The sequence below is a fragment of the Paramisgurnus dabryanus genome, chromosome 13 (assembly GCF_030506205.2).
Source record: "Paramisgurnus dabryanus chromosome 13, PD_genome_1.1, whole genome shotgun sequence".
Taxonomy (NCBI): domain Eukaryota; kingdom Metazoa; phylum Chordata; class Actinopteri; order Cypriniformes; family Cobitidae; genus Paramisgurnus; species Paramisgurnus dabryanus.
In genome coordinates, this window is record NC_133349.1 from 17,399,996 (window position 1) to 17,426,569 (window position 26,574).

The 26,574-nt window shown below is 36.5% G+C and overlaps 3 protein-coding genes across 9 annotated transcripts in view; all 3 read left to right on the forward strand.

Moving 5' to 3' along the window:
* Positions 1 to 19,021, forward strand: part of arhgef1 (Rho guanine nucleotide exchange factor (GEF) 1) — a 51,619-nt gene extending 32,598 nt beyond the window's left edge. For 4 of the 6 annotated variants that reach the window (XM_065245571.2, XM_065245568.2, XM_065245570.2 and 1 more), the window contains 18 exons: positions 3,298 to 3,447; positions 3,740 to 3,927; positions 4,185 to 4,331; positions 5,487 to 5,569; positions 5,663 to 5,788; positions 5,888 to 6,002; positions 7,979 to 8,079; positions 8,882 to 8,956; positions 11,116 to 11,191; positions 11,293 to 11,460; positions 11,579 to 11,666; positions 11,754 to 11,864; positions 11,960 to 12,018; positions 12,333 to 12,476; positions 12,561 to 12,680; positions 13,361 to 13,533; positions 15,466 to 15,562; positions 15,884 to 19,021. In XM_065245571.2, coding sequence (XP_065101643.2) covers positions 3,298 to 3,447; positions 3,740 to 3,927; positions 4,185 to 4,331; positions 5,487 to 5,569; positions 5,663 to 5,788; positions 5,888 to 6,002; positions 7,979 to 8,079; positions 8,882 to 8,956; positions 11,116 to 11,191; positions 11,293 to 11,460; positions 11,579 to 11,666; positions 11,754 to 11,864; positions 11,960 to 12,018; positions 12,333 to 12,476; positions 12,561 to 12,680; positions 13,361 to 13,533; positions 15,466 to 15,537 — 1,996 coding nt within the window. In that variant the 3' untranslated portion in view covers positions 15,538 to 15,562; positions 15,884 to 19,021. The remainder of the gene's footprint in view (positions 1 to 3,297; positions 3,448 to 3,739; positions 3,928 to 4,184; positions 4,332 to 5,486; positions 5,570 to 5,662; positions 5,789 to 5,887; positions 6,003 to 7,978; positions 8,080 to 8,881; positions 8,957 to 11,115; positions 11,192 to 11,292; positions 11,461 to 11,578; positions 11,667 to 11,753; positions 11,865 to 11,959; positions 12,019 to 12,332; positions 12,477 to 12,560; positions 12,681 to 13,360; positions 13,534 to 15,465; positions 15,563 to 15,883) is intronic. The other 2 variants (XM_065245569.2, XM_065245572.2) reach the window with 2 other exon arrangements.
* A 650-nt stretch (positions 19,022 to 19,671) lies between these two features.
* Positions 19,672 to 24,804, forward strand: cd79a (CD79a molecule, immunoglobulin-associated alpha). Its single transcript, XM_065260736.2, has 5 exons — positions 19,672 to 19,835; positions 21,122 to 21,472; positions 22,478 to 22,593; positions 23,805 to 23,864; positions 24,078 to 24,804. Exons 1-5 carry the CDS (start codon positions 19,796 to 19,798, stop codon positions 24,192 to 24,194), a joined length of 684 nt encoding a protein of 227 aa, XP_065116808.1. The 5' UTR covers positions 19,672 to 19,795; the 3' UTR covers positions 24,195 to 24,804.
* A 171-nt stretch (positions 24,805 to 24,975) lies between these two features.
* The window catches only part of lipeb (lipase, hormone-sensitive b), a 28,721-nt gene continuing 27,122 nt past the window's right edge, over positions 24,976 to 26,574 (forward strand). The window contains exon 1 of one of the 2 annotated variants that reach the window (XM_065245575.2): positions 24,976 to 25,078. In XM_065245575.2, the coding sequence (XP_065101647.2) occupies positions 24,991 to 25,078 (88 nt within the window). In that variant the 5' untranslated portion in view covers positions 24,976 to 24,990. The remainder of the gene's footprint in view (positions 25,079 to 26,574) is intronic. The other variant, XM_065245576.2, reaches the window with a different exon arrangement.

The following is a 26,574-nucleotide window of genomic DNA, read 5'->3' on the forward strand; positions in this document are numbered from 1 at the left end:
TGCTGTCTTAGAGGACACCTGCCTATGTGAGCAGTAGTGAGAGAGGCAGCTCACTACATTCTGAAACAGAGTTTGTGTTATAAAATGAACGAGAGAGAGAAAGAGCTGACAGCCAACTAAAAAAACAAATACAAACCCTAAAATTAAGGAACTTAAATCATAGGTTAGCATATTCTTTAAATTGTGAAAATATATTTGTGTTATAACTTGGGGAGCGTGGTAAAACTCCCTTGCTGCTTTGACTCAGGGTGGTGTGGTATGCCCCTCTGAGTGCCATCCCGCCTGTGTGCTGCTGCTCCTGCTGCTGCCCGCAAAATTCGCTAGCCTCCTTGTGGACAACAAAGACGTAGTCGAGGACACTCCTTTACTGCACATACATGTCTACTTCCCTCTCCCGTCCTTGACCTTCCCACTTTTCTTCTTTTGTGCATTGTGCTCCATACTTTTCTTTATTATATCTGTATGTCTGTTTATTCTTTGTCCCACCTTATGTTGTGCGAGTTGCTTATAGTTATTTTTTTGGTTAGCCTTTAGTTTTCTCGTCCTGCTGCCATCTGTTGCAGTTAGTCAGTGCTGTGTCCCGCAATGCCATGCCAAGGCCTAAAGCTATCAAAATGAACAGTGTATGACAGTTGTATGAAGGAAATGTTTCTGTGTCTGTGTATGTCTGGTTATTTTCTAAGTAGGTAGTCATTAGCAGATATAATTTATCCTTAAGCTGATGGTTTGATCCTGGTGGGGATCGAAGCAGCAAATTTTGGGCAGTAACCTTAAGGTTTTAGCCCATACACCTTAACACCCAATAGCTTAAATCTAGGGTTGCAAAACTGAATGAGTCATTGTTATGGTTTGTTTTCTTTATTTTCTGTATGTAAACAGCTAATTCAGTTTTATATCGCTTGTTTCTATGTGGCCTATTCTTTGTAAGAAATATGACATGCAGTTGCCCACCACCTAATTAGTTTTAATGTAAATTCTATAAAGTAAATAATTGCAGGAAAAATCAAGAGAAATTTACAATTTAGATTTTTGGTGCACCCATACTAAGTTTCATATAAACATTTTTATGTAGCATTCTACTAGTGGAACACCATTAATTAAAATTTTCCATATCCACACTGTTGCCGTGATTTCACATAGTAAGATGTGATCCTGGTTCAACATTTTTTGTTGGTCCTGTATCAACGTTTTAATCAAATAAACCCCAACTTAACTCAAACCCTAACCATTTTTACCCCTAAAATTAGTGTGAAATAATAGTTTGAGAAACATCTTTTAATAGCCCCAATCCTAAATTTAAATCTAACATACATCATAATCCTAATCCTGCAATCTGATTGGTTAATGAAAATGTTGATCCAGAACCAACAATGGTATTAATCCAGGATCACATCCTACTTTGTGAAATCACATTCACTAGACAGGTCGAAAAATAAAAGTTCAACTTTAAAATCAACTTTAAAAATTGTTATGCCTTAAATCTGAAGTTTTTTTTTTCAACTTAACTTTCTCACTTTAGGTGAATATTTTTTCAAAATTACTTTAATTGGTAACACCTGAAATATTTAAAGGGGACAGAGAATGAAAAACCATCTTTACCTTGTCTTTGTAGAATAATGGTAGTCTACCCGCATTCACAAACATACAAAAAGTTCTAGACATGCTAAACATCTCAGTCTCATAGAAATTCCTCTTTTAGAAATGTCAGCCAGAAAACGGCCCAATCTGAAAAACTGATGTTTATGACATCACAGGGATCTCACTGCCCCTCCACTTTAAAATAATTGGCTACATTTTTTGAGTGGCAGCAAAGTCAGCCAATTAGTAATGAGATTGCAAGTTAAGCCAGTAGGGGGAGCCAAATAGGTGCAAAACCACTTGTTTAAAATCCCCCACCCTAATAGAGCTATCTGAGAGAGGTTTTGAGGAAGCTTCTAAGGCATTACAGACCCAAACAAAAAAATTGTCTACATGTCACATCACAGAACAAGGATAAATACCCTGTTTAATCATTCTATGTCATCTTTAAACATTTTTAACTAAATTTTTTCACTAAAAGTAAGGTTGAAAATACTTTTTACAGTGCAGGTCATTGTTGCTTATATAAATGTCTTTCATGCTGGAAACATTGTTTGCTGCTGTCGTCTGGCGTTTTGCTGTAGCCTTGTATGCTTTTTGTTGCGCTTTGTTGTTGGTCTTACGTTAAGGAATCTTGATATTTAGGGTAGTGTAGAGTTTAGCTGGTTCGTAGATTGGTTGAGTTTTGGTTGGGTATGTTCATACGGTTTGTTCTCAGGTCTGATGTAACTGTGCGTTGTCCTGTGTTTTTACAGAAGGAAGACAAGGTGGGTCTCGTGATTGTCACTGGGATTTTCTGCCAGACTCAACTTGCTACTAATTCACACATGCATCTTACATTTCACTACACTTAATAATGATACTTAATATAAAATTTAGTTTAGTTTATATATATATATAATTTTTTTTTAAGCCGTGTTCACATTTACCCTTGCATGAAAAATTCCTCCCATTCCAGTAAGAGTCCATGGAATCAGTTTTGGTTACTGAATTTTCCTAAGTTATGCAAACTATGCATTATATATTTACATTACTTTCTTTATCTGCACAAATTTGCCATGCAAGGTGCAAAAACATTTATGTACATACAAAACACACTTTACATACAGGAGATTCACACAGACACACTCATCCTCACTGCATGGCTAAGTATGATATTTGGTTTCTCTCTGGTCTTTGGGTTTTCTGTAAGTTGGTTATAGGGATTGGGAAAGCAAGAAGCTGCTTTTTTGTGTGCTTTGCACGAATGGAGCTCGGTGTCAGTAAAGTCAAGGACATCTATAACTGTGGTGTTCAAATGATTGTGTAAATGATCTTATTTTAGTAGTTCAGATATTAGAAGAGCTGGAGAGGTTTGGGGACATAAAGTCCTACTCAGATTGAGATCTAGTGCTTAAACATGTTATGTAGTGGCTGTAATATAACATTTTCTTCACATTTTACATGTCTTTCTTACTTCATGATTATTTTTTCTGTTTCTGTCATCTCTTCATGTCTGCGGTCTAACTTTTCTACCATCTTTCTGTCTCCTCCCACTGTTTTTTCCAACCCATGCTCTGTAAACCACCTTTGCTACTTCAATACCCCATATCTCCTTTCTTCATCCTTGCCTTTCTCCTCATATTTACTCATTGTCTCCCTCAACGCTTCCCTCTACTTACCCATTGTATCTCCTCAACCCTCCCGACCTCTCCCCTACCATCTCTCTTGGGTGTTCAGGAACGTACGCCGCAGTGAGAGCCTTTGCGTGGAGCGCCGTCACTCTCGCCGTGGTGGCTCCACCCGAGCCAAGCAGTCTCGCTCCCGTAGCGACGTGGACCTGCAGTCGACTGCCACATCCCACCCCCCCTCACCCTCCTCACAGCTCTCGTAAGACAACAACTAACCATCACGCACCTATTGCACATTCAGAAACTCATATTTATCCATCTGCAGGAGACAGCAGCACAACGGCTAACTGAATGAGACTCAAGGAGCCATGATTTGTACTGTTGGAAATGCAGTTGGCTGACAGGAAGGAGCTGTCAGTCATCTAACTAAAGTGTTCTGAATACTGAATAATTCACTGTTGTTAACAGCTGCAGATTGCCACAATAAGCATTACATTTACAAAGCTACATTTGATTCTCTCTTAACTTGAACATTATTATTTTTCTCTCAGTGTGGACAGTGGATTGCCATCTGAAGTGTCCCTGTCTGACTCCACGTTTGGCCCCACTCAGCAGGAAGAGTTAGAGCCACGCCTTCAGGAGCTGGACCAGGATCCACCCAACTGGAGGGAACTTGCTGACAGTGACATCTTGAACAAACTGAGCAAGAAGGAGATCAAAAGACAGGAAATCATTAATGGTAAACAAAGCCAAAATAAAGGAGTAAAGTATTTTGGCTTTCTTATTAACCTTACAAATAAGTGCAGGCATGGAATAATACTATGGTAAAAGAGGGTAAACCTGTGGTACAATGTAGTCTCATAATACCCATCCAAAGATTTTTTTCTGTCAGTAAGGGCTGATGACACGTCTTGGCACTTGTTTTTTTCTTGCTGTCCTATGTGGCAGCTACAGTGGTGGAAGCTGTAAACATTTGTTTGTCTTTGTCTCTTTCAGAGTTGTTTGGGACAGAGCACGCTCATGTTCGTATGTTGAGCGTATTGCAGACCGTGTTTTATCGTCCACTGGAGAGGGAAGAGATCATGCAGATAGCAGAAGTGGAAGCCATCTTCCCTAACCTTGATGAGATCTTCGATATGCACTGTACATCCACATCACTTCACAAATGCATTGACTTACAGTACTGCGCAAGTTCTTAGGCCACCATTAGATTTGCGTTTTTTATGGTATGGTATAGTGAAAGTGACATAAAGACCAATGTCTGGTAACCATATATGAAATTTGTCTTCTGCATTTAACCCACACAAGCACTTATCAGTTTGTTTATCAGAATGCAACCACATAAAGGAAGTTTGTATGCAGTAATAAGAAACAATACAATTATAAGCTAAAGTACTTAATGAGACTTCCTCTTATACTTAAAGAGACACTTTTTTTGAAAATATGCTTATTTTCCAGCTCCCCTAAAGTTAAACATTTTATTTTTATTCGCTATGATATTACGCTGTGCCAAAAAATAACTTTCAATAGCAGGGGACTATTTTCAGGCAGCGCATAATATCATTGCGCCTCCTGCAGCCATGTTACGGCAGCAATGTCCTTGATTATTATGCCAGAATGAGAGTATAGTTCCCAGCCAAATCTGCCTAGAAAATCGCAACTTTTCATTTTCCGTCGGTCTTAGTACACAATGTAACTACAGAAGATTCAAGTTTTAAATAGGAAAAATATCGAAACTCTTTGGTTATTTTGAGCGCGATGCTAATGGTCTAATCAGATTTAATGGATTATGCTATAAGTGTTACCGCCAGACCCGAAGATCCGCTGAATCGATTCCAAAACTGTAAAACCAAATCAAATGTTTAACTCTAGGGGAGATGGAAAATGAGCATATTTTCAAAAAAGTGGAATGTCCCTTTAAGCAAAAACACAAATATGCAGGCTCTCTTAAACTTGAATGAAATGATATCCTCATTTTTAATTGTAATCTAATGACTTCAGGAATTCAGTCCTCTTGCATAGTTGGGATGTGTTTTGTGCCAACCAAGGGAGATCACACAAAAATTATGGATTTTTACATTTTGTTTACATATTTCCTGTATTTTCTGTTTGATAAAGAGATTGAAAAATGCATATGGTCATGAAAGCTTGGATAAAAAGGTAGTGGTGGCCTAAGACCTTTGCACAATACTGTATTTAAAGATGTTTTGCATGAAAGCTGTCTATCAGAGAATGAATGTAAATACTTGAGTAACCATGAAAACATTTAATAAAGCCAGAAATAATTCTTTTTTTAAGATGCCTTCTTTGAGAACCTGAAAACATTGCGTGAGGAAGACGGTTACATTGTCAAAAACCTTAGCAAGCCACTTCTGAATCGGGTAAGTGGCTACAGTAAACACTACTTTCTGTCATTAAGAAGTATGAACTTTACTGTTGCAGTTATGTGATTTAAGATGTCTTGATCTCAATAGTTCAGTGGCTCAGAAGGAGAGTGGTTTCAAAAGCTCACCGCACGTTTTTGTAGTCACCAATCATGGGCTCTGGATCAGATAAAGAGCAGACAGAAGAAAGATGTCCGTTTTAATGCGTTCATACTGGTACGTTAACATTTAATACACTGCTAGTACTTTATTTTAGTCCCAATTCTGTAGTTATCATGCACACTAAATGTGTCTGGTGTCTCCTTTGTGTTATAGGAAGCAGAGAGTAAACCACAGTGTAGGAGACTACAGCTGAAGGATATCATCCCCATTGAGATGCAAAGACTAACTAAGTATCCTCTTCTGCTGGAGAACATTGCCAAGAATACAGGTGTGTGTGCTTCAAATATGCCTCACAACCATGACAGCTTATGCAAACAATGCAATACACATTGCTGAACAAGTGTTAACTGGCCACAAAAATTGATAAAAGCATAATTTAGCAAAAGACGCTAAACGCCACCTCTGTCAAAAATTTGATCATTATATTAACTGAAAAATGCTAATTTAAATTGTGCCAACTGAGCTCTTTAAATATCTATGTCTATTTATGTCTTTCTCTCTATATCTATTTCCCTCTCTCTCTCAGTGTAGATAGATAGATAGATAGTAGGGGTGGGAATCGCTTGGACCCTCATGAATCGATTCAGAATCGATTCTTAGGGTCCCGATTCGATTCAGAATCGATTCTTGACGTACTAATTTGCATATCTGTGACGTCATTACGTCGCATTTGCTTTCAAAGCCAGGTTAATGTTTGCGCTTTTGCTAGTCTCTGAACTGTCATATACTGTACTTTAATGCAACTAGGGATAAATAATGTCATTCTTATATACATACATGTGTTGTTTCTGTTGTAAGACATTAAAACCAGTAAAAATATTAATTTAACGTGACATATTAATTCTATATGTTAACCGACATTAACTTCCACGAACGTTAAGCGTCTAATCATCATCATTATACACAGTGATTGGCAGTATTACTGTATTTATATAATGCAGCGCACCCAGCGACTGAATAACAAACTATGTGCATATTTTTACAGAAGTATATTCATGTTATATCTAAACAGTCTGCGGATGGTTTAGGGCAGGGGTGTACAATACGTCGATCGCAAAGGCAATGCCGGTAGATCACACAACTGCTGCTCCACGCGCAAAATTGTCATTATGGTCTTTTGGAGTAATTGTGAAACATGCAGGTCTTTTTGAGTTGCTGCGCCTTTCTTCTCAAATGTGTTTTGCCATGCCACTGCAGCTCAGTCGTCTTTAACTTCCAAAATTCACATGGATGCGCATTCTTGCCTCACGCAGTTCCTGATTCACACGCACGGGGTGTGTGAGCGAGCAAACGAGAGGGAGAGAGAGGCAGCGTAGCGCTGATTTGTATGCTTCTAATACTGTTAGTTTCACTAAACCGCATCTCCGCTATTTTAAGGTGTACTCGACATGTACTCAAGGATTTTTTTTAAAACTCCTCAAAAAGAATAGAGTAATGGTGACAGTCCTAAATTCAATGTAGAGATATATGCAGTATAATCCTACAAGCATTTAAAGTGTTCTTTCTCTTCTGCTCTTGTAAGCTCGGCTATAGACCCTTTTACAGCTCACGTGATCAAATAGCCTGCGCGCGCATTTGGGCAACGGAAGTAGTGTTATTCCCCATTGGTTCTAACGTGGTAGCAACTCAGAACGTTTATTAAAACGGTTTCCCAGCATCAAATTGTCTGGCTGTTGCGTTTGGTTGCTCAAATATAATATACTAATATACGTATATATGTATCTGGCAACTTTATTTTTGGCCATCTGCTAACGTCTTCTATCCACTCCACTATAGTACACGGATCTGGTAGCTGTGTTGAAAATGTTGATAAAGTCAACTTTTTTAAAATAACTTACTGTTTGTGTTGCTTCACTGCTGATTCTTACGATACTTCCGTTGCCTAAATGCGCGCGCATACGCTGCCACGTCATCATTGTGTACAAACAGTAAAAGGGTCTATGCGCTCTCGCAGGGCGCGCTCTCTTAAGTTGTCCGTGTGCATCACCGCTCCCCCAGTTGAGTTCCGCCTTTTGGTTCTGATAACGTGACGTTATTTTGTAAACTAACATTTAAGAATCGATTCTTGACATTTGTGAATCGATTCAGAATCGGCCCACGTCCGAATCGCGATTCATCTAAGAATCGATTTTTTTGCCCACCCCTAATAGATAGATAGATAGATAGATAGATAGATAGATAGATAGATAGATAGATACTGTAAGTGTATGAAACCACAATGATGCCTTTGGATGTTTTTCACAGAGGATGACGTAGAAAAATCAAACATAACCCAAGCCGCAGAGTGTTGTCGCAGAATCCTCAACCACGTCAATGAAGAAGTTAAACTCATGGAGAACATGCTGGTAGGAAATGAAGAGCTCCTTACAGTACCCACTTTCTGTGAATGTGGGGGTCTAATGCTAGCCGGTGTGATGATGTTATCCAGATGGTACTGTATATAACGGTTAAATGCTTCATTGATTATAATGCCGGCATTTATTAGGACGCTCAGTAGGCATCTGATGTAGAAACCGTAGTGTTTTAAAATGGTTGCTAAACATATGCTTCATTAATATAGATTTTTAATTAGAATTTGTTAAATGGATTACAGTTTTGAGTGTTTTTTACTGTAGTGTTACATAAAGTGCAGCTGTATGTGCACTAATGCTCAACATTCATTTTTTCTAAAGCTACACCGATATATCGGCCAATAATCGGTATCGATCGGTAAAAGCAATTTTCACACTATCAGCCGATATCCTGTCAATCATTATATTTTCAACAATTATCAACAATCATTCAGTATTTCGTAAATGCAAGTTAATATAACCACCAAACTATCGGTATCGACCGATATCAGTCTGAATAATTGGCTATCGGTGGAAAATAAAATGGTAATACATAATTTGATTTTTTCAGTTGTCTCCCATCAGACAAAGTCTCTTTCATAAATGCCTTTTGTAAAGTGTTTACTTAACTAAAAATAGGCTGCATGATTATGTAATGTATAAAACAATCTTAATTTGGATTTCCAGCACGAACTACTTTACACTATCACAAATCCCCTTATACTGCCTATAATGACTCATACCATAATTATAGGATTTTAGTAGTTTCTCATGCGTTGTTTTTTTTTTTTTAATTTACATTTGTCCCTCATCCTAGATTTTGAAGGAGTACCAGCGCAGACTGGACACCTCAGGTCTGAAGCCAAGCAATGATCTCTACACTGAGTACAAGGTGAGATACGTCTTGATGCAATATTAGTCCACACTACCTATTCACCAGGGACGTGCACAGACATTTTGTGGGGCAGGGGCTCAAGTGAAATAAAGGGCACCCTTTCATAATTATGTATATTTTTTCTTTTTCTTTTTAATCAAAAAGTATATATATTAACACAATTCTGACTTCCTTTTTAAAAAAAAATATTAAAAAAGTTAATTAATTTTATCTTCCTCAAACTCACGCAATTGTTTAATTTTCAAAAGATGTCTACAAAATAATCAGTTCACACAGACACCATGGTCTCCTTAGTATTCTAGGTTTATAGAGCAGCAAAGGAAGCCATTACACAATGTGCATGTTTTGAAAACATCAAATTACACATTAATTACAAATTTGTTAAAATGCTAAAAACAAAGTTGTGACTGCTGAGTTAGCGCTACATGCCAATAAATGCTATATCATATGCTAGTGTTTAGCTGATTAGTTGTTACTCAGAATGTATTTTTGTCTGATAAGGGCTCAAAATATAAGGTCTGTTTACTAATGTGAGCTTCTGGCATGAGCCTCAGAGCAGAGCAATCAGAGCAGAGCTCAACATTATTATTCATGACCCTTTTAAATAGGGCAAAAATAGACCATTTAATTAAAGAGTAACTAAACCCCTGGTCAGAGCCTGACTCCGCCCACTGGCAATATTTGAAAAATGCAAGAAAAGTGGGCAGATCCCAACGGAGATTTAGGGGACGAACTAAGATCGTACCAAGTGTGTGGTGAGATCGTAACAAGGGCGTGGTGAGCTGGAACCTGCTTACATCACGAGTCATTTTTTGGACCCAACATCCAATAGGAAAATTCAACTGCAGTAGCCACCGTTCAACCTGAAGAGAGAGGGCAGCACTCAGACGTTTTTACACCATATATTGCAGTATTGAAACACTTTATATCCAAATGTCAAAAAACTTACTAAAATCAATGAACAGCACTAATAAAGCATCATTCTTACAGATCATTAACTAAAAAAAGTTGGTTTAGGGTTTAGTTACTCTTTAAAATGACAAATTCTAGGGTTGTAAATAGACATGTAAAAACGTTTCTGGATAATTTTTGCACTTAATAAAGCAACATACCTTCTATGTAATTGTCAAAGAACAATTTAACATATTATGACAACACATCCTATGGCACCTTTAATCTTAGGTTTCATATTTATTAGGGTTACACATGTCAGAAACAACAAATATAGATTAGGCCTATTTTATTTGTATTTTATATTTTACTTTTTTGTGATGTCAGTGAAAATTCAGACTGGGCAAGTAAAATACTGAACCATCCGATTTCTTCCCAATCTACTCCAGCACTCCAGTATAACACATTATACTTATTTAACAGACATTACAAAAAACGCAAACAAAAAAGCTTACTACTGCAGTTAGCAATTATTTTATTGTTTGTGCTTTATTATTTTATGAGCAGTCTGTTTAAACTACATACACTACACAATTACAAGTTTGCAACTCTTCAGGTTAATATGGGATTGCCGTGGAAAACAATGTCCCTGAATCGTTATGTGTAACAACGTGTCCCATATTTTGTGCATAAAACTGTTAATATAAGAATTATATTAACTTCCTTTATATTAAGCTTTCTTCCACACACTTACCGTTAGCCTGCCTGCATAATCATGCACATGATCACGTCTCGTTCGGCTGAGCTTTGGCGCTTGAAGCGCGAATGATGCAGCATGAGTGTAGACAAGCCAATCATAAAACGAAATAAGTTAGAGAGGTGGGACTAAGGAAAGGTAAAGCCAATCATATTAGCGATGTGAATTTTGGAGGCGGGACTCATCTGTTAACCGTTTGTGTGCCACAAATAGCGCTATTTTTCTTTATATAAGAGTTTAAATCTCATTTAAATGATTCCTGAATAAATTCATGTTAAATTAAATAAGCAACAAGTAAAAAACACAAGAAACAGACAAACATCAGTTGTTATATGAATAAATATCATATTATTATTATTATTATTTTTTAAAAAGCACCCCAGAAAAAAAGGGCACTTTCTCTCCAGGAATAAAAAGGGCAGGTGCTCAAGCCCCCTTTGATGTCTATGTGTGCACGTGCCTGCTATTCACATACTCCGATACTAATATGATTTTCACTCTTCTTCAGACCATTGATCTGTCCACTAGGACGATGCTGTTCGAAGGACCTTTGACATGGAGGCTGACCAAGGAGAAAGCAATCGGTAATCCTGGTTTTCATGCATGTTCGCTGTCAGTGCATAAGCAGCTGTGTCACAAATCAATAGACGGCTCTTTATCTCACTGTAATTGTGTGTGTTCGTAGATGTTCACTGTGTACTGCTGTCGGACCTGATGGTGTTGCTACAGAAACAGGATGATAAGATGGTTTTAAAGTGTCAGAGCAAAAGCAACATCGCCGTTCAGGAGGGCAAACAGATGTTGAGTCCGATCATCAAGCTGCAGTCGGTTTTTCTCAGAGATGTGGCCACTGGTCAGTAAGAGTTTAGCGGCGTTTGTGTTAGTGGTGTCAGAAGCACCAGTACTTTGATACCAATACAGTTTGTGTGTTGTCTCCTTTGAAATTCATTTGTTTCATTTCTGACTGTCAGACCCAAAGGCTCTCTACGTCATTTTCACCTGGGACAGCGGAGCACAGATCTACGAGCTTGTGGCTCAATCCATTGGGGATAGGAAAAAGTTAGTGCGTTTGAAATTTAGCTTTTGACTTGCTTTTGGTTAAAACTCAAAGGTAATTTGATTTGCCTCTCTCATTGTTTGCTTTAGTTGGACAGAGGTGATTAAGTCTACAGTTGATGAGCTGAAGAAGAGAGGAGGGAATAAGCTGGACAGAAACAGAGCTGGCAGTATGCCCAGCAGCGCCATTGGATACGGGCCGTGAGTGTGTTTTTACAGATAGCAAAGCTCTACAGGTCCTGCAAGAGAATGTGTGACTCTTATGGTTCATTCATTACTCTGTTTTTGTTTTTTAGATTATTCCCTCCCCCTCAAAGCCCCACTGAGAACGGTGCAGAATTGAAAAGTCGCAGCGGTGAGAATTTTTCTTAATAATTTTTTCGTGGTGGGACAGATTTTTGTATTTACTCTTTGCACTATCAATACTAGGGTCACTATTCAGAGCTATTCACTTAAGCAGAATGTACTTTAGGATTATGTCAGTGCATACTGAACTGTTTTTATTTGACCTAAATCCAAGCTTGTTATAAGAAATCTTTCCACACAAGGAAGATCAATTAGTAAAATATCGCAATATAATCCTTTTAATAGCATTACAGATTTAACATCATACGCAGGATCCCTATTGATTCCCCCAATGTTTATTGTGCTTTTCTGTTTTCACTGTAGCCCGATACAAATCCCCCTTTACTGATGAGAAGCCTAGCAATTCTGAACCTTCACTCATAGACTTCCTAGCTACCAATGGCTTCGACCTGCTCAGCCACAGCCAGACCTCCCAAGAAAAAATAGCTAGTGGGGCTTTGGACGAAGGTCAGCATTTATGACATTTTTTGAGATTGATCAGATTATAAGAAGCACATAAATATACACAACACATATTTACTTCTCCCATAGTCATGTATTTGAAGAGACTATTGGTCAGGAGCATCAACCTATCAGATGACTCCCAGACTGTTGGAGAGAATGGAGGGGCAGAGCCTGAAAGCCAGGAGGCAGACGGCTGTCAATCAACAGGTAATGCATACAGTATTGTATGTTGCTTTATGTTTTTTAAGTTCATGTGGTTCAGCATTAAAGAAGACATATCATGAAAATCAGACTTTTTTATCTTTAAGTGCTATAATTGGGTCCTCAGTGCTTCTATCAACCTAGATAATGTAAAAAAAAACAACCCAGTAACTTAGTTTTGGTAAACTATTCTCTGCAAGCATGTGAAAAAAATAGGTCATTCAAATTTGGCTCCCCTTGTGATGTCAGAAGGGGATAGTACCGCCCCTTAATCTGCACTATCCAACCACGGCACTGCTATTTAGTGCATAGATCAGCTCATTTGCATTTTAATGGACACACCCAACAACAGCACATTTTCGCTCACACCTACAAAGTGGCAATTTTAACATGCTATAATAAATTATCTATATGGTATTTTGAGCTAAAACTTCACATGCATACTCTGGAGACACCAAAGACTTATTTTAAATTTTAAAAAAGTCGCCTTTAATGTTGATAGTTGATCATTTAACAGTATGTCAGGTTTGCAGGCCACAAACTATTATTTATACTTTATGGCCAGCCAAGTCAGAAATATCTGAAAATAATTAAATAAAAATTAAGGTAGCTATAAAAACAGAAGGGCCAATGAATCAGATGCCGGTCACACATAGCAAGACCTTTCATCAAATTTTCTCTCCAAGTAGGGGAATCCAGTATGGATATCAAAGCTGAAGGAGAAGGGGGTGGAGGAGATGGAAGCTGTAAAGGAGAAGAAGAAAGCGGGATCAGCGCTCCTCTGGTGCTCTCTCAGGAGCGCATGGAGGACGTGCAGAGGAGACTGCAGGTTCTCGAAGAACAGATAAAGAAACTTCAGGTGAGAAGATGTCTATCAAACTGCATAAATGGAGTAGAGCTGCACAATTAATTGTTAAAAGATTGTGATCTCGATTCGACCACCTAAACGATCTTAATCCAGCATTTCTACGATTCGGGTAATTACATTTTTAAGGAGGAAACACGCAGTCTCGGCAGTTTTCGCGACAACACGCAATCACTAACAGCGGCCGCGATGATGTCTTGACATCACATTGGGTATTGTGCTCATGCTCGTGTTCGTGCCACCGGTACAGCGGATGCTTTAGCAGAGAAGTTAGACAGAAAGAAACAAAAACTAAAGAGAATGAGTAAGGCAGAGGTGCAGAGCAATGCGCAGGTACGTCTGACAAGAACCCTGACAGTGTTTTAGTACCAAAAAGAGGATCTTATTCCGGATCTTATCTCTTCCGAACGTGTTTTAGCACAGGGGAAACACTGGCTGTGTCCAAAAAATCACACTTGCGGTCTTTGCACTTGACCACTTGACTACTTACAGGATGTATTTCCTGTATGTGGCCGTGAAGATCCCAAGCGTGCATGTAGGATTATTCACCTGATGATACACACTTAGCAAATGTAAAAATGAAAATCCATGTAGTGGCAGCAATTTGCACCAAAAAGTATCTGTTTTGTTTTTTTATTTAGGCTACTTAAAATATATATTTTTAAGTTTTTCTTTAAATAAAATGCACACATAATCACTCTAAAAATTAACATTTGCTGAACTTAAAGATTTGCCCATTTTCTTAAAAGAAAAGTCCAGATAATTTACTCACCACCATGTCATCCAAAATGTTGATGTCTTTCTTTGTTCAGTTGAGAAGAAATTATGTTTTTTGAGGAAAACATTGCAGGATTTTTCTCATTTTAATGGACTTTAAAGGACACTAACACTTAACTCAACACGTAACAGTTTTTTTCAACGGAGTTTCAAAGGACTATAAACAATCCCAAACGAGGCATAAGGGTCTTATCTAGCAAAAAAATAAAAAAAAACACTTTTAAACCACAATTTCTCGTCTAGATCCGGTCCAGCGCGACCTAACGTAAATGCGTAGTGACGTAGGGAGGTCACGTGTTACATGTATAAAACGCACATTTGCTGACCCTTGTAAACAATAAACTGACACAAACACATTAATTAGTATCATTCCACATACAACAACGTCGGAACGGTCCTCTTCCAACACACTTGTAAACACTGGGGCGGAGTTTCGCATTCGTCCTCTGTGATCTCTTGACGTCATGACATATTGCGTGAGGTCACGCTGACGCTTTCAGGACTGGATCTAGACGAGAAATTATGGTTTAAAAGTGTATATTTGTTATTTTTCTTGTCAAAAATGAAAATCGTTTCGCTAGATAAGACCCTTATGCATCGTTTGGGATCGTTTATAGTCCTTTGAAACTCGGTTGAAAAAAAACTGTTACATCAACATTTTGGATGACATGGTGGTGAGTAAATTATCTGGATTTTTAGAAAGAAAATGGACTATTCCTTTAAAGATTATAATCTACACTTATCTGAAACTTTCAGAAGCAGAATTCTTTGCACCTGTAAAACTAATGTTAACCTAATGTTCAGGGGTTGTAAATCTTTAAAATAAAAAAAAGTATTTGAGAATCGTGAGAGAATCATGATCTTTATTTTAAGCAAAAGAATCATGATTCTCATTTTATACAGAATCGTGCAGCTCTAAAATGGAGGTGACTATGATAAACAAAATAATCCTTTTGAAAGAGGGGCTAAAAAGAAGATGAAATAGGATCTATAGAACGACAACACAAGGTGGAAAATGGTCTGTGGTAGAAAGCAGTCATGCTGTTTGTGAAGTGGATGAGTAAAATTAAAGGGTTTGACTTGTGTGAGTAAAATGAGCTGAGAGAGGCATCTTTACTAATATAGACTCTCTGTGTTGTGTCTTTCTAGACAATTGAGGAGGAGCATCATAAATTGCAAGAAGTCCTTGCCAAGTATTCACTTCAGGGGGGCCATTACTAAGAACCAACACAACCTGCTGTTACAGGTAAAACCACATTCAACATCTTTCTATTTTTATTATATTGTGAATAAGTACACACCATATGATTTTGCTTTCAGTGCAAAACGAAGCAACAGGGATATCACAATTATTTTATGTGCATTTACATAATCGTCCACCAGATTGTATTTTACTTCATCTTTCATATTAAACAATCTGCATGACTGTTGAAAATTTCTGACTGAAAATAAGCTTTTCCTTAAAATCTATTTTTGAACAAATACATGACTATTGAGATATAAATAATATACACAATATACTTCATTGTACATGTATGCTTAATCTGTTTTTGTTATTTGTCCTTAGATCACTGTGTGCTGGACTTTAGCCTTTTGGAGGTTTTGACAATTGACTCATTCTGCCTGAATGTTTCCGCGGTTTTCTCGTCTCAGCTGTCCTTTCAGAAGATTAACAGCAAGCCTCGGGCAGTTTCCACGTCATTGAGAAATAAAATAGCAAGGGGTTTTGTGAAATTACAGTGATTCTTGAGCATGAATGCTTTTGTGTGACTCTATTAAGAGGAATGAGAGTGACAGTCTAGCCAAATGATGCCAAAGAAATGTGCAACATCTAGAGAGAGATCAAAGTAAAAACCTAAACTAAGTTAAACCTGTCAAAGCATGTCAAAAGTAGTTTAGTGCCAAGAGACTGTTTTTAATCAAATATAGTTGCATCTCAATAAATTCAAAGCCTAATGCTGAGACAGTAGTTATTGAGTCAGGTTTTATATCAGGTTATTCAAACTAATATTATGGTTTTTCCTGTATTGTTGAATTTAACAGTGAGCAGACATGCTGATTTTTTTTTGCCTATATATATATATATTTAAACAAATTTCAAGATACTGTTTGCACATCCAAACATATATTTCCATGCTAAATCTATTTTAAATAACAGATATTAAAACGCATATATATAGACTTCCTAGCAGAGTATCGCTCTGTTGTACAATAACGTGCATTGGCCAAACTGTAGTAATAAGGAGAGTAAAGACATGCAGTTTTGTTTTAGCCTTTTTATTCATCAAATAGGATTATGTGTCGTCTTACCAGAACTTCTGTTAACTCTCAATAAACAAAAGAAAAGAAAATGTCAAGTAGGACGGTTCGATACATGAATGAAGGAATTGAGAAATGTTTTAGGTGAGGGTTGCTGTCTTAAAGGGATAGTTCACCCAAAAATGAAAATTTGGTCATTTACTCAATCTCAGTTGTTACAAATTCGTATAAATATCTTTGTTCTGATGAACACAAAGGACCAGAGTAACCAAACCGTTCATAAGCTCCATTTACTTCCATAGTATTCTTTTTTCCTATTATGGAAGTGAATGGGGTCCACAAACAGTTTGATTAAAATTTCTTAAAATATCTTCCTCATCAGAACAAAGAAATTTATACGGGTTTGTAACAACATGAGGGTGAGTAAACCATTTTGGGGTGAACTATCCCTTTAAAGCACACCTGACCATCCAGAGTGAAACTGAGACGGCTGTCGCGAGGTTTGATGTTCAGAGATCTAGTTAGACTTCGACGCTGTGGTTTGATGTGTGGAAATCTTGTATATGTAGCAGTTCAAATGTAATGCATGCATACAGACAAGCTCAATGGATGTCCACACGTTTGTGTTTAAGCATATGAAGGCATGCACAATGACTCAACTGCAGGTCTTTATTGTATTGGTAGTAAAGCAGAAGTATTCTGGTATGTAGACACAGGTCGTATAATACTTTTTTATGTATATCTATGCAAATCACGAGATATGTGTCAAATCCATTGGGGATGGTTTAAGAAAAATTGGGGATAATACATTTATCAGTTTGTTGTTTCTGTAATTATGTGTGTCTCAATTTTGTTCTTTATAAGTAGTTTTGTCAGCTTAAGCAGGACCAAAGAGTTAAATATATATCATTAAGTAGAGAAACCTCACATTTGCTTGGTAAAGCTTGATAGTGTCAACTGTAAAGGAAAAATACTACCTGGGCTGAAAGTAGTGGGAGTTCGATCCATTCGCCTATCCCTCTCCAATCTCTCGAGCGCTTAACCTTACTGCTGGATCAACCCACAAAATAATGAATTGGATTTGCCTGTAAATGTGTTGGTTTATAATCCTATTTAGGCTTGAACGGATTAAACGTTGTCTCAGAACTGAACTGCTGTATCTATTATAGAAAAGATGCTGGTCCTCATTACCTGACCATGTTCTTTAGCTTAAAGGACTACATTGTTTTCTCTTCTGCACTCTTTGCCTTGTTAGGGTGCCAATCCACAGAACAGCAGGTAATTTCAGGGGTTCAAAATTATATCGCATCTCAAGAGTTTGGAGGCAGAAACAGTGAGTTTCTTACCAGTACTGTAATTATCATCTTATGTAACATGCATTCATAATGTTATTCAACCCACTGCCTAGTTATGCAACTTTTAGCTGATGTGTTATTGTAGTGTGATTTTGTATTGATAGATGCAACTTGTTTTAAGGTGGATTGTCTTGAATTTTGTTTTCAGTGGTCTTAAATTCTCTCTTTTAGCAACCGTTTACTAGTTGTTGTTTTTTTAAATGGTCTCACTTTCACATCAAAAGAGTTAGCAGTGTTGGTCCTAGTAGCTACCATTCAGACCTATTCGTGTTTTTTCCATATTTTATTCTCTTTTAGAAGTAGTGAAATAATAAAGGTGGCACAAGATGTTCACATCCCACCCAACTTTTATCTAATCGCACAATTTTCTTTTTTAGCATTTTCTTACATTTCATGTGTTTGCTTTCTGTGCTGTTGTTGTTTTATTTAACCTATGTAATTATGTTATGTACTATACGTTGCCTATTATAAAAGATGGTGTGAGAGAAAACAAAGACATCCTTAACCAGACTCTAAAAGTGACCACTTTTGTTGCATCTGTGGCAAGTGTTGCTGTTCGTTTGTAATAAAGGTTTTGGGTGAGGTGTCTCTCTCACTGTTTTAACTTTTGATGTGTATCTATATAATGCATATACATGGTATAGCTATATGTTTAAATCTGAATTTTTTCCAAAGGGCTCTTTTACACCTGCTGTCCCCTCACTTCCTTCAAAAGTCTTCAGTGGGAAATGCTAAATCTGACATTTGCTTTTGGCAAATCTGATATTTTGTAAACTTCCCCCTAAGTGCAATGAATCTTACTGCCTACCAAATTATAGTTGCTGTCATAGTACCCACTCTCACATCGGTTTGGTAAAATGGTGAAAGATTTGTTGAAATCCATTGACAGAGACATCATGTCTGGCTTTTATAATACTGTGTATAGAGGTTCACTCCATACAGGCATTGTAATGCTGTATGTCTATATAAACGTTTATGCAAGAAGTATTCTGTGTATTTGGGCTTTGATTTTATATGTAAGATACTTAAGAAAAATGTAGGTACGTTTTTTATGTTTTTTTTTTTTTTAATAAATTACGAAAATGGTTTGAGCTTTTGTTGTGTTGTTTTTTTTTTGTAGTGGCAGTGGTTTACATAAAAGCATGTATTCCTTCAATGGGTAACAACTAAAAATCTAATTTTAAGTAAAAGATTTTTGGTGATGAACCTTATATTTTTAGGTGTTACCAATTGAAGTCATTTAAAAAAAGACGTTTTCAATTATTAGCCTAACTTTAAATGAGTAAAAAGTAAGAAAATGAGTTGATAAAACTTAAATTTTTAAGGGTTACCAATTTAGGAATTTTTAAGTAGAACTTTTAACTTTTTTTTACTATTTACACCGATAAAAAAATTCTGTGCTGATACCAATATCCAATTGATGACATCTACCGATACCAATAGTTTTGCTTATTACTCTTTGTTTCAAATTATTATATCATGAAATCCTAAAAGTGCAGAGAATACAAATGTCAATTCTGTTTTCACTGTCACTAAATTTGGCCCTTTTAATTGCCAAGATATAATATGCCCTGTTCAAAAGTTTTAGTTTTTAGACAATCGACCGATGTCTAATATAGTGGACAAAATTTCTTCCATCTGCCGATACAGATTTGGCCAATACACATTTATTAAGTTTATTTGCCTGTAACTATATTACATAAATATAAAAAGGGGAACAATAAGCACGGGTGGGTGTGCAGATAATACAGGAAAGGAAGCAGTCACTCAGATGATACATTTGCAGAAGAGTCTGCGTTGTTGCCGTTGTTGTATAGCAGCAGTAAGTTTGGTTTAACCTTTCCACTTTCTCTGGTTTATAAGAGATGAAGCTCGGATTGGTCCTGTTCTTGTATGTTTGGGCAGGTAAGTGCTTTAAGTTAAAAAAAAAAACTTTTTTACAAATATACAAACTAACATACAAATTTGTGCAGAATTCAAATAGATTTGTTTTCTGTAGGTAGTCATGTTATTTATAAATAGTTTTAAATGTTTTATATAAGATATTAAATGCTTCTTTATGATATTAAATATGTTTAAACTAAATTGTTTTATCTGTAACAAAAGAACAAACTCTCCATCTGCCCATCTGTATGTTCTGCTTCAATGGAGCTCATCTCCTACCCTCACTGCAACCAGTATGAAGATTTGTCTCTAGCTTTAAAATGCCAATGTGGGCCTACTTTCATTTAGAGTGGTATAATTAAATTTTGCTTAAAATAAAAACAGTTTTAATAGTAGGGGTGAGTGGGGCACAAACCAACACGGGGTTAATTGTAACACGGTTACTTGACATATTTATACATGGCCGAACAATTTTTTGCTTTTGATCTTTTTCCCTTACTGTCATAAGATGATCTCCAGTGAATTTGTGAAAGGTTTTGATGTTTTTTGGTTAAGATATTGAACAAAGAGTGTTTTGGAGGCATGGAAGTAAATTTCTTCATATTATGTTTTTTCGATTTCTGAGTTAGGTGTGTAAGTCACCATATCCAACCTTATATTATTTGAATCACTGTTTTGTTACCTAAAACATAACTCCAGCTTAAAACATGTCAGCAACTCTTAGTAACTGATAGCTGAGATTGAAACATTTTTACACAGCGGGGTTAGTTGTAACACAGTGTTAAGCCTCAGATATATACAATTGATAGATAATTGTGTGGATATCTATATATTATAGTCAGATCTATAAACAATATCCTTCCTTAGTAAATAAACAGAATTTTATTGAATTATTTGTGTTTAAACTACATTTTCAAGCAAGTGTTACAACAAACCCTCTGTTTGTTACAATGAACCCCACCTATGGGGTAAATTGTAACGTTTGCACTCCTGTCAATTTCGGTGTAATTGTATGATGACAGTAGGTTCCACAAACAACTGTTTATTTGTAGCCGAGATGTGTGTGTAAAAAATTTATTTATCTAACTTAAATATTTTTGAATAATGGAGCCAAAGTAAAAAAGCATTAGTTTGTGCCCCGCTCTCCCCTACAGTTATATGTGTTACCTATACAGCATGAAGTGAATATATTGAAGTAATGGTACAGCTTAACTAATAGGCTAGATTTAAACATACTTTCTGAAACTCATACTTTGTTCCGCTGCCACTACCCACATGCACTCTGGTATATTCTTTTTTTGCATAAGCTGTTCCCAATGGTAATCAGGCGAAGATCCAACTGGAGGCGGACCAGCCATTTCAAAATGTGCCTGTGTCACAACAAGCCATAATCAAATGCTGCTACCGTTGTGAAGAGCGCCCTCATTTCACCTGGATCATGAATGTTCACACCATTAACGGAACCACATCATCACAAACTGTAAATTTCTCAGACAAAGTGAAGGCTGAGACAAAGAGTCAAGCAAATGGAGTCAAATGCCATGAGTTGACTCTCCAGAATGTCCAAATCGAAGATTCTGGCCTTTACCAGTGTTACCTCAATCTTACCACTCATCGCTTTGCCATTTTTACACATGGCACCTTTCTTCATGTCTACAGTGAGTGAGATCATATTTACCTCCAAGCAAATTATATTTCTTGCTATTGGGGTAGAATCATTTTCAGCACTGTCAGAATAAATGGTCAAAAAATGATCCCTAGCTATCACTAAGGCAGTACCCTTTAAAAAGTTTCTAAGCATTTAGGCACAGATATACATTTGCTACCAGTATGTACCTTTAAGGTACTAATATGCACTAATATGAGGTGCAAATGTCTACATTTTTAAAGAGTACCACCCCAGTAATAGCTATTTGGACCATTTTTTTGACAGTGAGACAACACTTTGTAGAATAATAGTAAAAACTATGAAATAACACAAACATTTCTATAGCAATTATGCTGTGTCTAAAATTATTTTAGCATCTTTAAAGTAGCCATTTTTGCATAAACTTTGCAAAATGTACTAATTTTCTTTCTTAACCAACTTCTCAAGGTCTCAACCTGGGATGAATTTTGAGCTATTTTTTATGGAGCTCTTATTAGCTGCCTTTATGAGCACTTTTTTGGAATGAGAGATATTAACATGTTGGCACAGTTTTCTCCAATATTTTTCAAAAGTCTTTTATGATCACAAAAAAAATATAATTGACATTTCAATATAAGCTCTTGTGCTGTAGGCTCGCTGTATAATATTATACAGCAGTCTATATCGCTACAAAAGCCATAAACTAACAACAATGGTCCCACTCAAGCTCACTGAAAGCCATATTGGAAAACCCTCACAATTAAATTACTTGCCTACGTTAGGCGAACAGAAATATCCTCATTGACATAAACCTATTCCTGAATGCTTGTGATTGTGTTATTTAACTTTCTCAAATTCACAAGCACTGTCAACTGAAGTACAGCTTGATCTCTTTAAACTTCTGTTTATTCTGTCTGCATCTTTTCAAAACTGTTGCATGATTGATTTGATTTGCTTCCAATGAAATGTCTTTATCCATGAAAGACATCTTGTGATAAGACAAACAGCAGTCTAGTCTCTTCTTCTTCTTCATTAGAGCCTTTGCAAAAGACCTTGAACCTCAGCGAGAGTGTGAAGAACAGCATCATTACAGCAGAGGGGGTTTTACTGCTACTGTGTGTGCTGATCCCTGGCACCATGCTCCTTTGTAAGGTCAGACACACCTCTATGTCATTGATCATGAACTTAAAGGTCTTTATAAAATGCTTAAGGGAAACTTAAAAAAAACTCGTACAGGTTTAGAACAACATGAAGATCAGTAAAGGATGACAGAATGTTTATTTTTGGGTGAACTATTTCTTTATATGAGTTCGTTACATAAAGAATCTCCTCTGCACCATTAGGCATCATGATGTTAGTGAATTCAGTTATGATCACATTTTCAGGAACACAATAATAATGGATTAAAAATGGTAATTAGACTTAGTCATCTTAGGGGCCGTTTCCCGTACAGGGTTCAGCTTAATTCATGACAAGGCTTGAGGGAGGACATTTAAAGTCGCCATAAAACGCAAGTAGCAATTGCCTTGTTTTCCACGTGGTGACGTATATCCGAGTGAAACTGGGCGTTCAGCCACGACAAAATGTTGCACAACGTTTATTAAACGGTGATGTGTTGAACATCCTTTTGTGATGACGCAAGAGTTGGCCATGAGAAGGCCATGCTTTGTGTTCTTTTTTGGATCCTGATGAAACCGTTATAAATACGTGTTTAATACTGTAAAATATGCTTGATGTTACAGTCACTGTCCTCGCCGTTCAGAATGAAAGACAACATTTCAACTTGAACCCATTGTGCGAGCTGTCTTTTTAGTAGGTTCCGCGTGGAAATGAAATAAGGCAGGGCTCGATTTAAATTTGTCCATCGAGATCTTATTGGATCGTTTGAAGTTGGGTCGTGTTGCTAAATGCTAATCGCAGCCATCTTCTCCTGGACCCCACCCACCTGCCATACCATATGATCGGAAGTAAAGAGAGATCCTTTTGAGGAAAGGCGGAGATTTGGATTTTTGATTAAAGATTATGAGGGCACATGAATTAAAAAAATATTGAAGCACACAGATAAGTTATTTGTAAAAAAATACCACGATATTAACAAAACAAATTACAGTAATTCATGTTCATGGCATCTTTAAATAGTTTTAACAAGCATACTTTACAAAAAATACTGGTGTGCATAAGAAAACTGGTTTGTTGAGACAAAAGAATGACACTGATATATCTGTGTTAGTGCAAGACGTCTTTAAATTAAGGCAGCTCAAACGTGCATTTTAGTCTGGGGTAAGCACTGTCCAAGAATCCACCCCTTAAGTTTAATGTAATGTTCTGGCTTAATTTAATACTATATAACTTTATTTCTCCAGTCAAAGAGGTTGAAAGAACTGGACAGGAAGAAAGGAAGGGAGGAAGAAAATATCTATGAGGTATGTCCATTGCATGTTCTATTTTAAATTACTTTATTATGTATTGTTTACATGAATGAGATCTTCTCATATTATATGTTATAATATAATATGATAGGGCATAGTGAATGCTAAGCTCATGATTCCCATATAATCCCACATACTGCTAAAGTAAAATATATTAAAAGATAAATAGCTTTGAATTACAACGATGTAAATGTTATCCATTCACAGGGTCTTAACTTGGATGACTGCAATTCCACTTACCATCAAATCCAACGCTCCCATGTGCAAGGCCCATATCAAGATGTGGCCAACTGTGGAAATGACATTCAGCTGGAGAAGCCCTAACTGAGATGGAGAGAAAGGGGAATGTGATCATATTAAATATAATCTAATACACGGAGAGAAGGGGATAAAGATTAGATGGATCAGATGGAAGTCCTATAGAGGGTCATTAGTTCATTGTGGTTGAATATATTTAAAGTGGGACACTGATAATTTGTCATAAGTGTTTTTAAATACTATACAATTAGCTTCATCAATGTCATTTCACTCTAGTGCAGGATAAACATAATGCTGATTTGTGGTAGGCTAATGTACTTTCCGTATACGCATAAAGATGATTAAGTTAATTTTTTAACAGTCAAATTTGTAATTTTTGCATTTTTAACCTATGTCTTTCTGGATAATTGTTATAAAAACAAATGTATAAATTATAAAATAAGTTTTGTGGTACTAATTTTGGGTGTTGTATGATCTCACATTTTAATTGTCCTCCTTAAACTAATTGTTCAAAACATATAAACAAGATGGCTTTTTGCAGACGTTCTATACAATTCCAATGGTTTACATATAACTGTAATACTTATGTTTTTATTACTATTTTATTTTTAGTTATTGTTATGATTATTGTTTTGCCTTTTACGTGCCACAAATGCGTCACTTGACAAAATAAAATGATCGAATATAATAAAATTAATGGGTATCTGAAAATTATATAAAAATATATGACACGAAATACATATTTTTTAATCCTGTATATTCACTGAGGCGTCATTGGCTATACCGTTAACTGGGCGTGGTCATTTAAAAGGTACGTTCAGACATAAGAGAAAAGGGGAGGTGATCGTTTTGTTTGAGGAAGATGGCGTCGGCAAAGAAGACAGGGAGCGGTGTTCTTGAAAAAGCAGTTAATAGAAGGCGTTCATCAAAACACAAAGAAGGTCCAATAGGTATTTTTCCCTTCATGTTTGTTTCTGGGGCGAGTTGTCGCTTTTAAATGACTGTCGCGCTGTATGCTCGATACCTCCTGAAGAACTGTCACACAGAAGATTAAAGCGCGAGCGCCTTTAATGTACAGTTAAAGCGGTTACATTTGTATCACACCGTTAGGCGGATTTTGTTATTCATTTAATAAGCATACGTTTAAAATATTTTTAAGGAAATTTCGAGGTGTAGCACTGCCACCGGCTTTCTTTGAACCAAAAGGTTTATAAATGAATATTTTAGTTATGTTGCATTTCGTCTTCGTACAGTATCTGCTGCTTGTTACATTATTACCTGTGGCGAGACATGTACAGGAATTATAGTGTTAAAGTTAGTCAGTAAGGACATGTTCACTATGTTATACTAACTTTATGACTTGTAGGGTCCATGACCCGTGACTTTTGTACTATTGCATACTAGACCTGTTAATTTAGGGTGTTGATATAGGTACATAACTGTTTAGTATGTTGCTCCTAACAAAATGAATGCAAGTTCTGTGAAAACAATTCTTAAGGGCTGTCACATGATCTTTTAAAGACCGTATGCTTTTAGGACTAACTGTTAGGTTTACGTTTATGTAATTGGCAGGTACATTTATACAAACCAATTTATTAAACCCATAGATTTTTATCAGTATGTGTGTTCCCAGGGGATCGAACACATAACCTTTGGACTGCTAACACAATGCTCTACTAAGTGAACAACAGGATCACATTACTGTTCTTGTTCTTTGTGTTGGCTCAGATCGGCTTTAGGATTTCACCATAGACTGCTTTTGTACAAATCGGAGGATAAACCTCAGAGAAAACTGCTTCATTCGGCTGTTGGCAAGTGTTGAGTTGAAAACACAGTTGTGCTTTCTTATGCAGTTGAAAGTGAAAGGATTTTTAGTCTTGTACATTTATTTATTGATTGTATCACACTAATGTCACAGATGGGTTTTGCCATAAATGAAAAATTCAGACTAATCTTCAGTCATTTTGACTTTATATAAAACATATATTACACAATATAAAAGGAACGTGAAAACATTGGTGTATGTGTATTTTATATATTTAGCAATAGTAATGCTTATGTCTCATTATTGATATATATATGTAAAAAGTTTTGGTATCATTATTTATACTCCCCACTTTACAAATAATTTAGTTGTTTAGGACTTGTTCTTCTAGATAAGAGCTCTAATATTACAAGCATTTATTTATGAACTTTTAATTATATTTTTAAGCAGGCAGTTTGCCTTTTATTAATGTGTTATGATCAAAGGGAATTTGCCTAAAAATCAATATATATAAAAATAGATGATTCATCTGCTTTGCTCAGTATCGACAAAACAACAAAATAAATGTAGTAAATGTCATCATCTGTGTTTGCCTGGACAGTGGGGCCAGTACTGGATTGTCCAGTTAGGGTGAATGTCACCGGCCACCCCTGTCTGGACGGGCAATATAAGGAAAGGTTA

Excerpts from the sequence above, each read along its gene's own strand:
- cd79a (XM_065260736.2), top strand. The coding sequence starts at position 19,796 with ATGAAGCTCGGATTGGTCCTGTTCTTGTATGTTTGGGCAG. Across the intron at positions 21,473-22,477 it reads CACCTTTCTTCATGTCTACA|AGCCTTTGCAAAAGACCTTG; the intron begins GTGAGTGAGATC and ends CTTCTTCATTAG. Across the intron at positions 22,594-23,804 it reads GCACCATGCTCCTTTGTAAG|TCAAAGAGGTTGAAAGAACT; the intron begins GTCAGACACACC and ends TTATTTCTCCAG.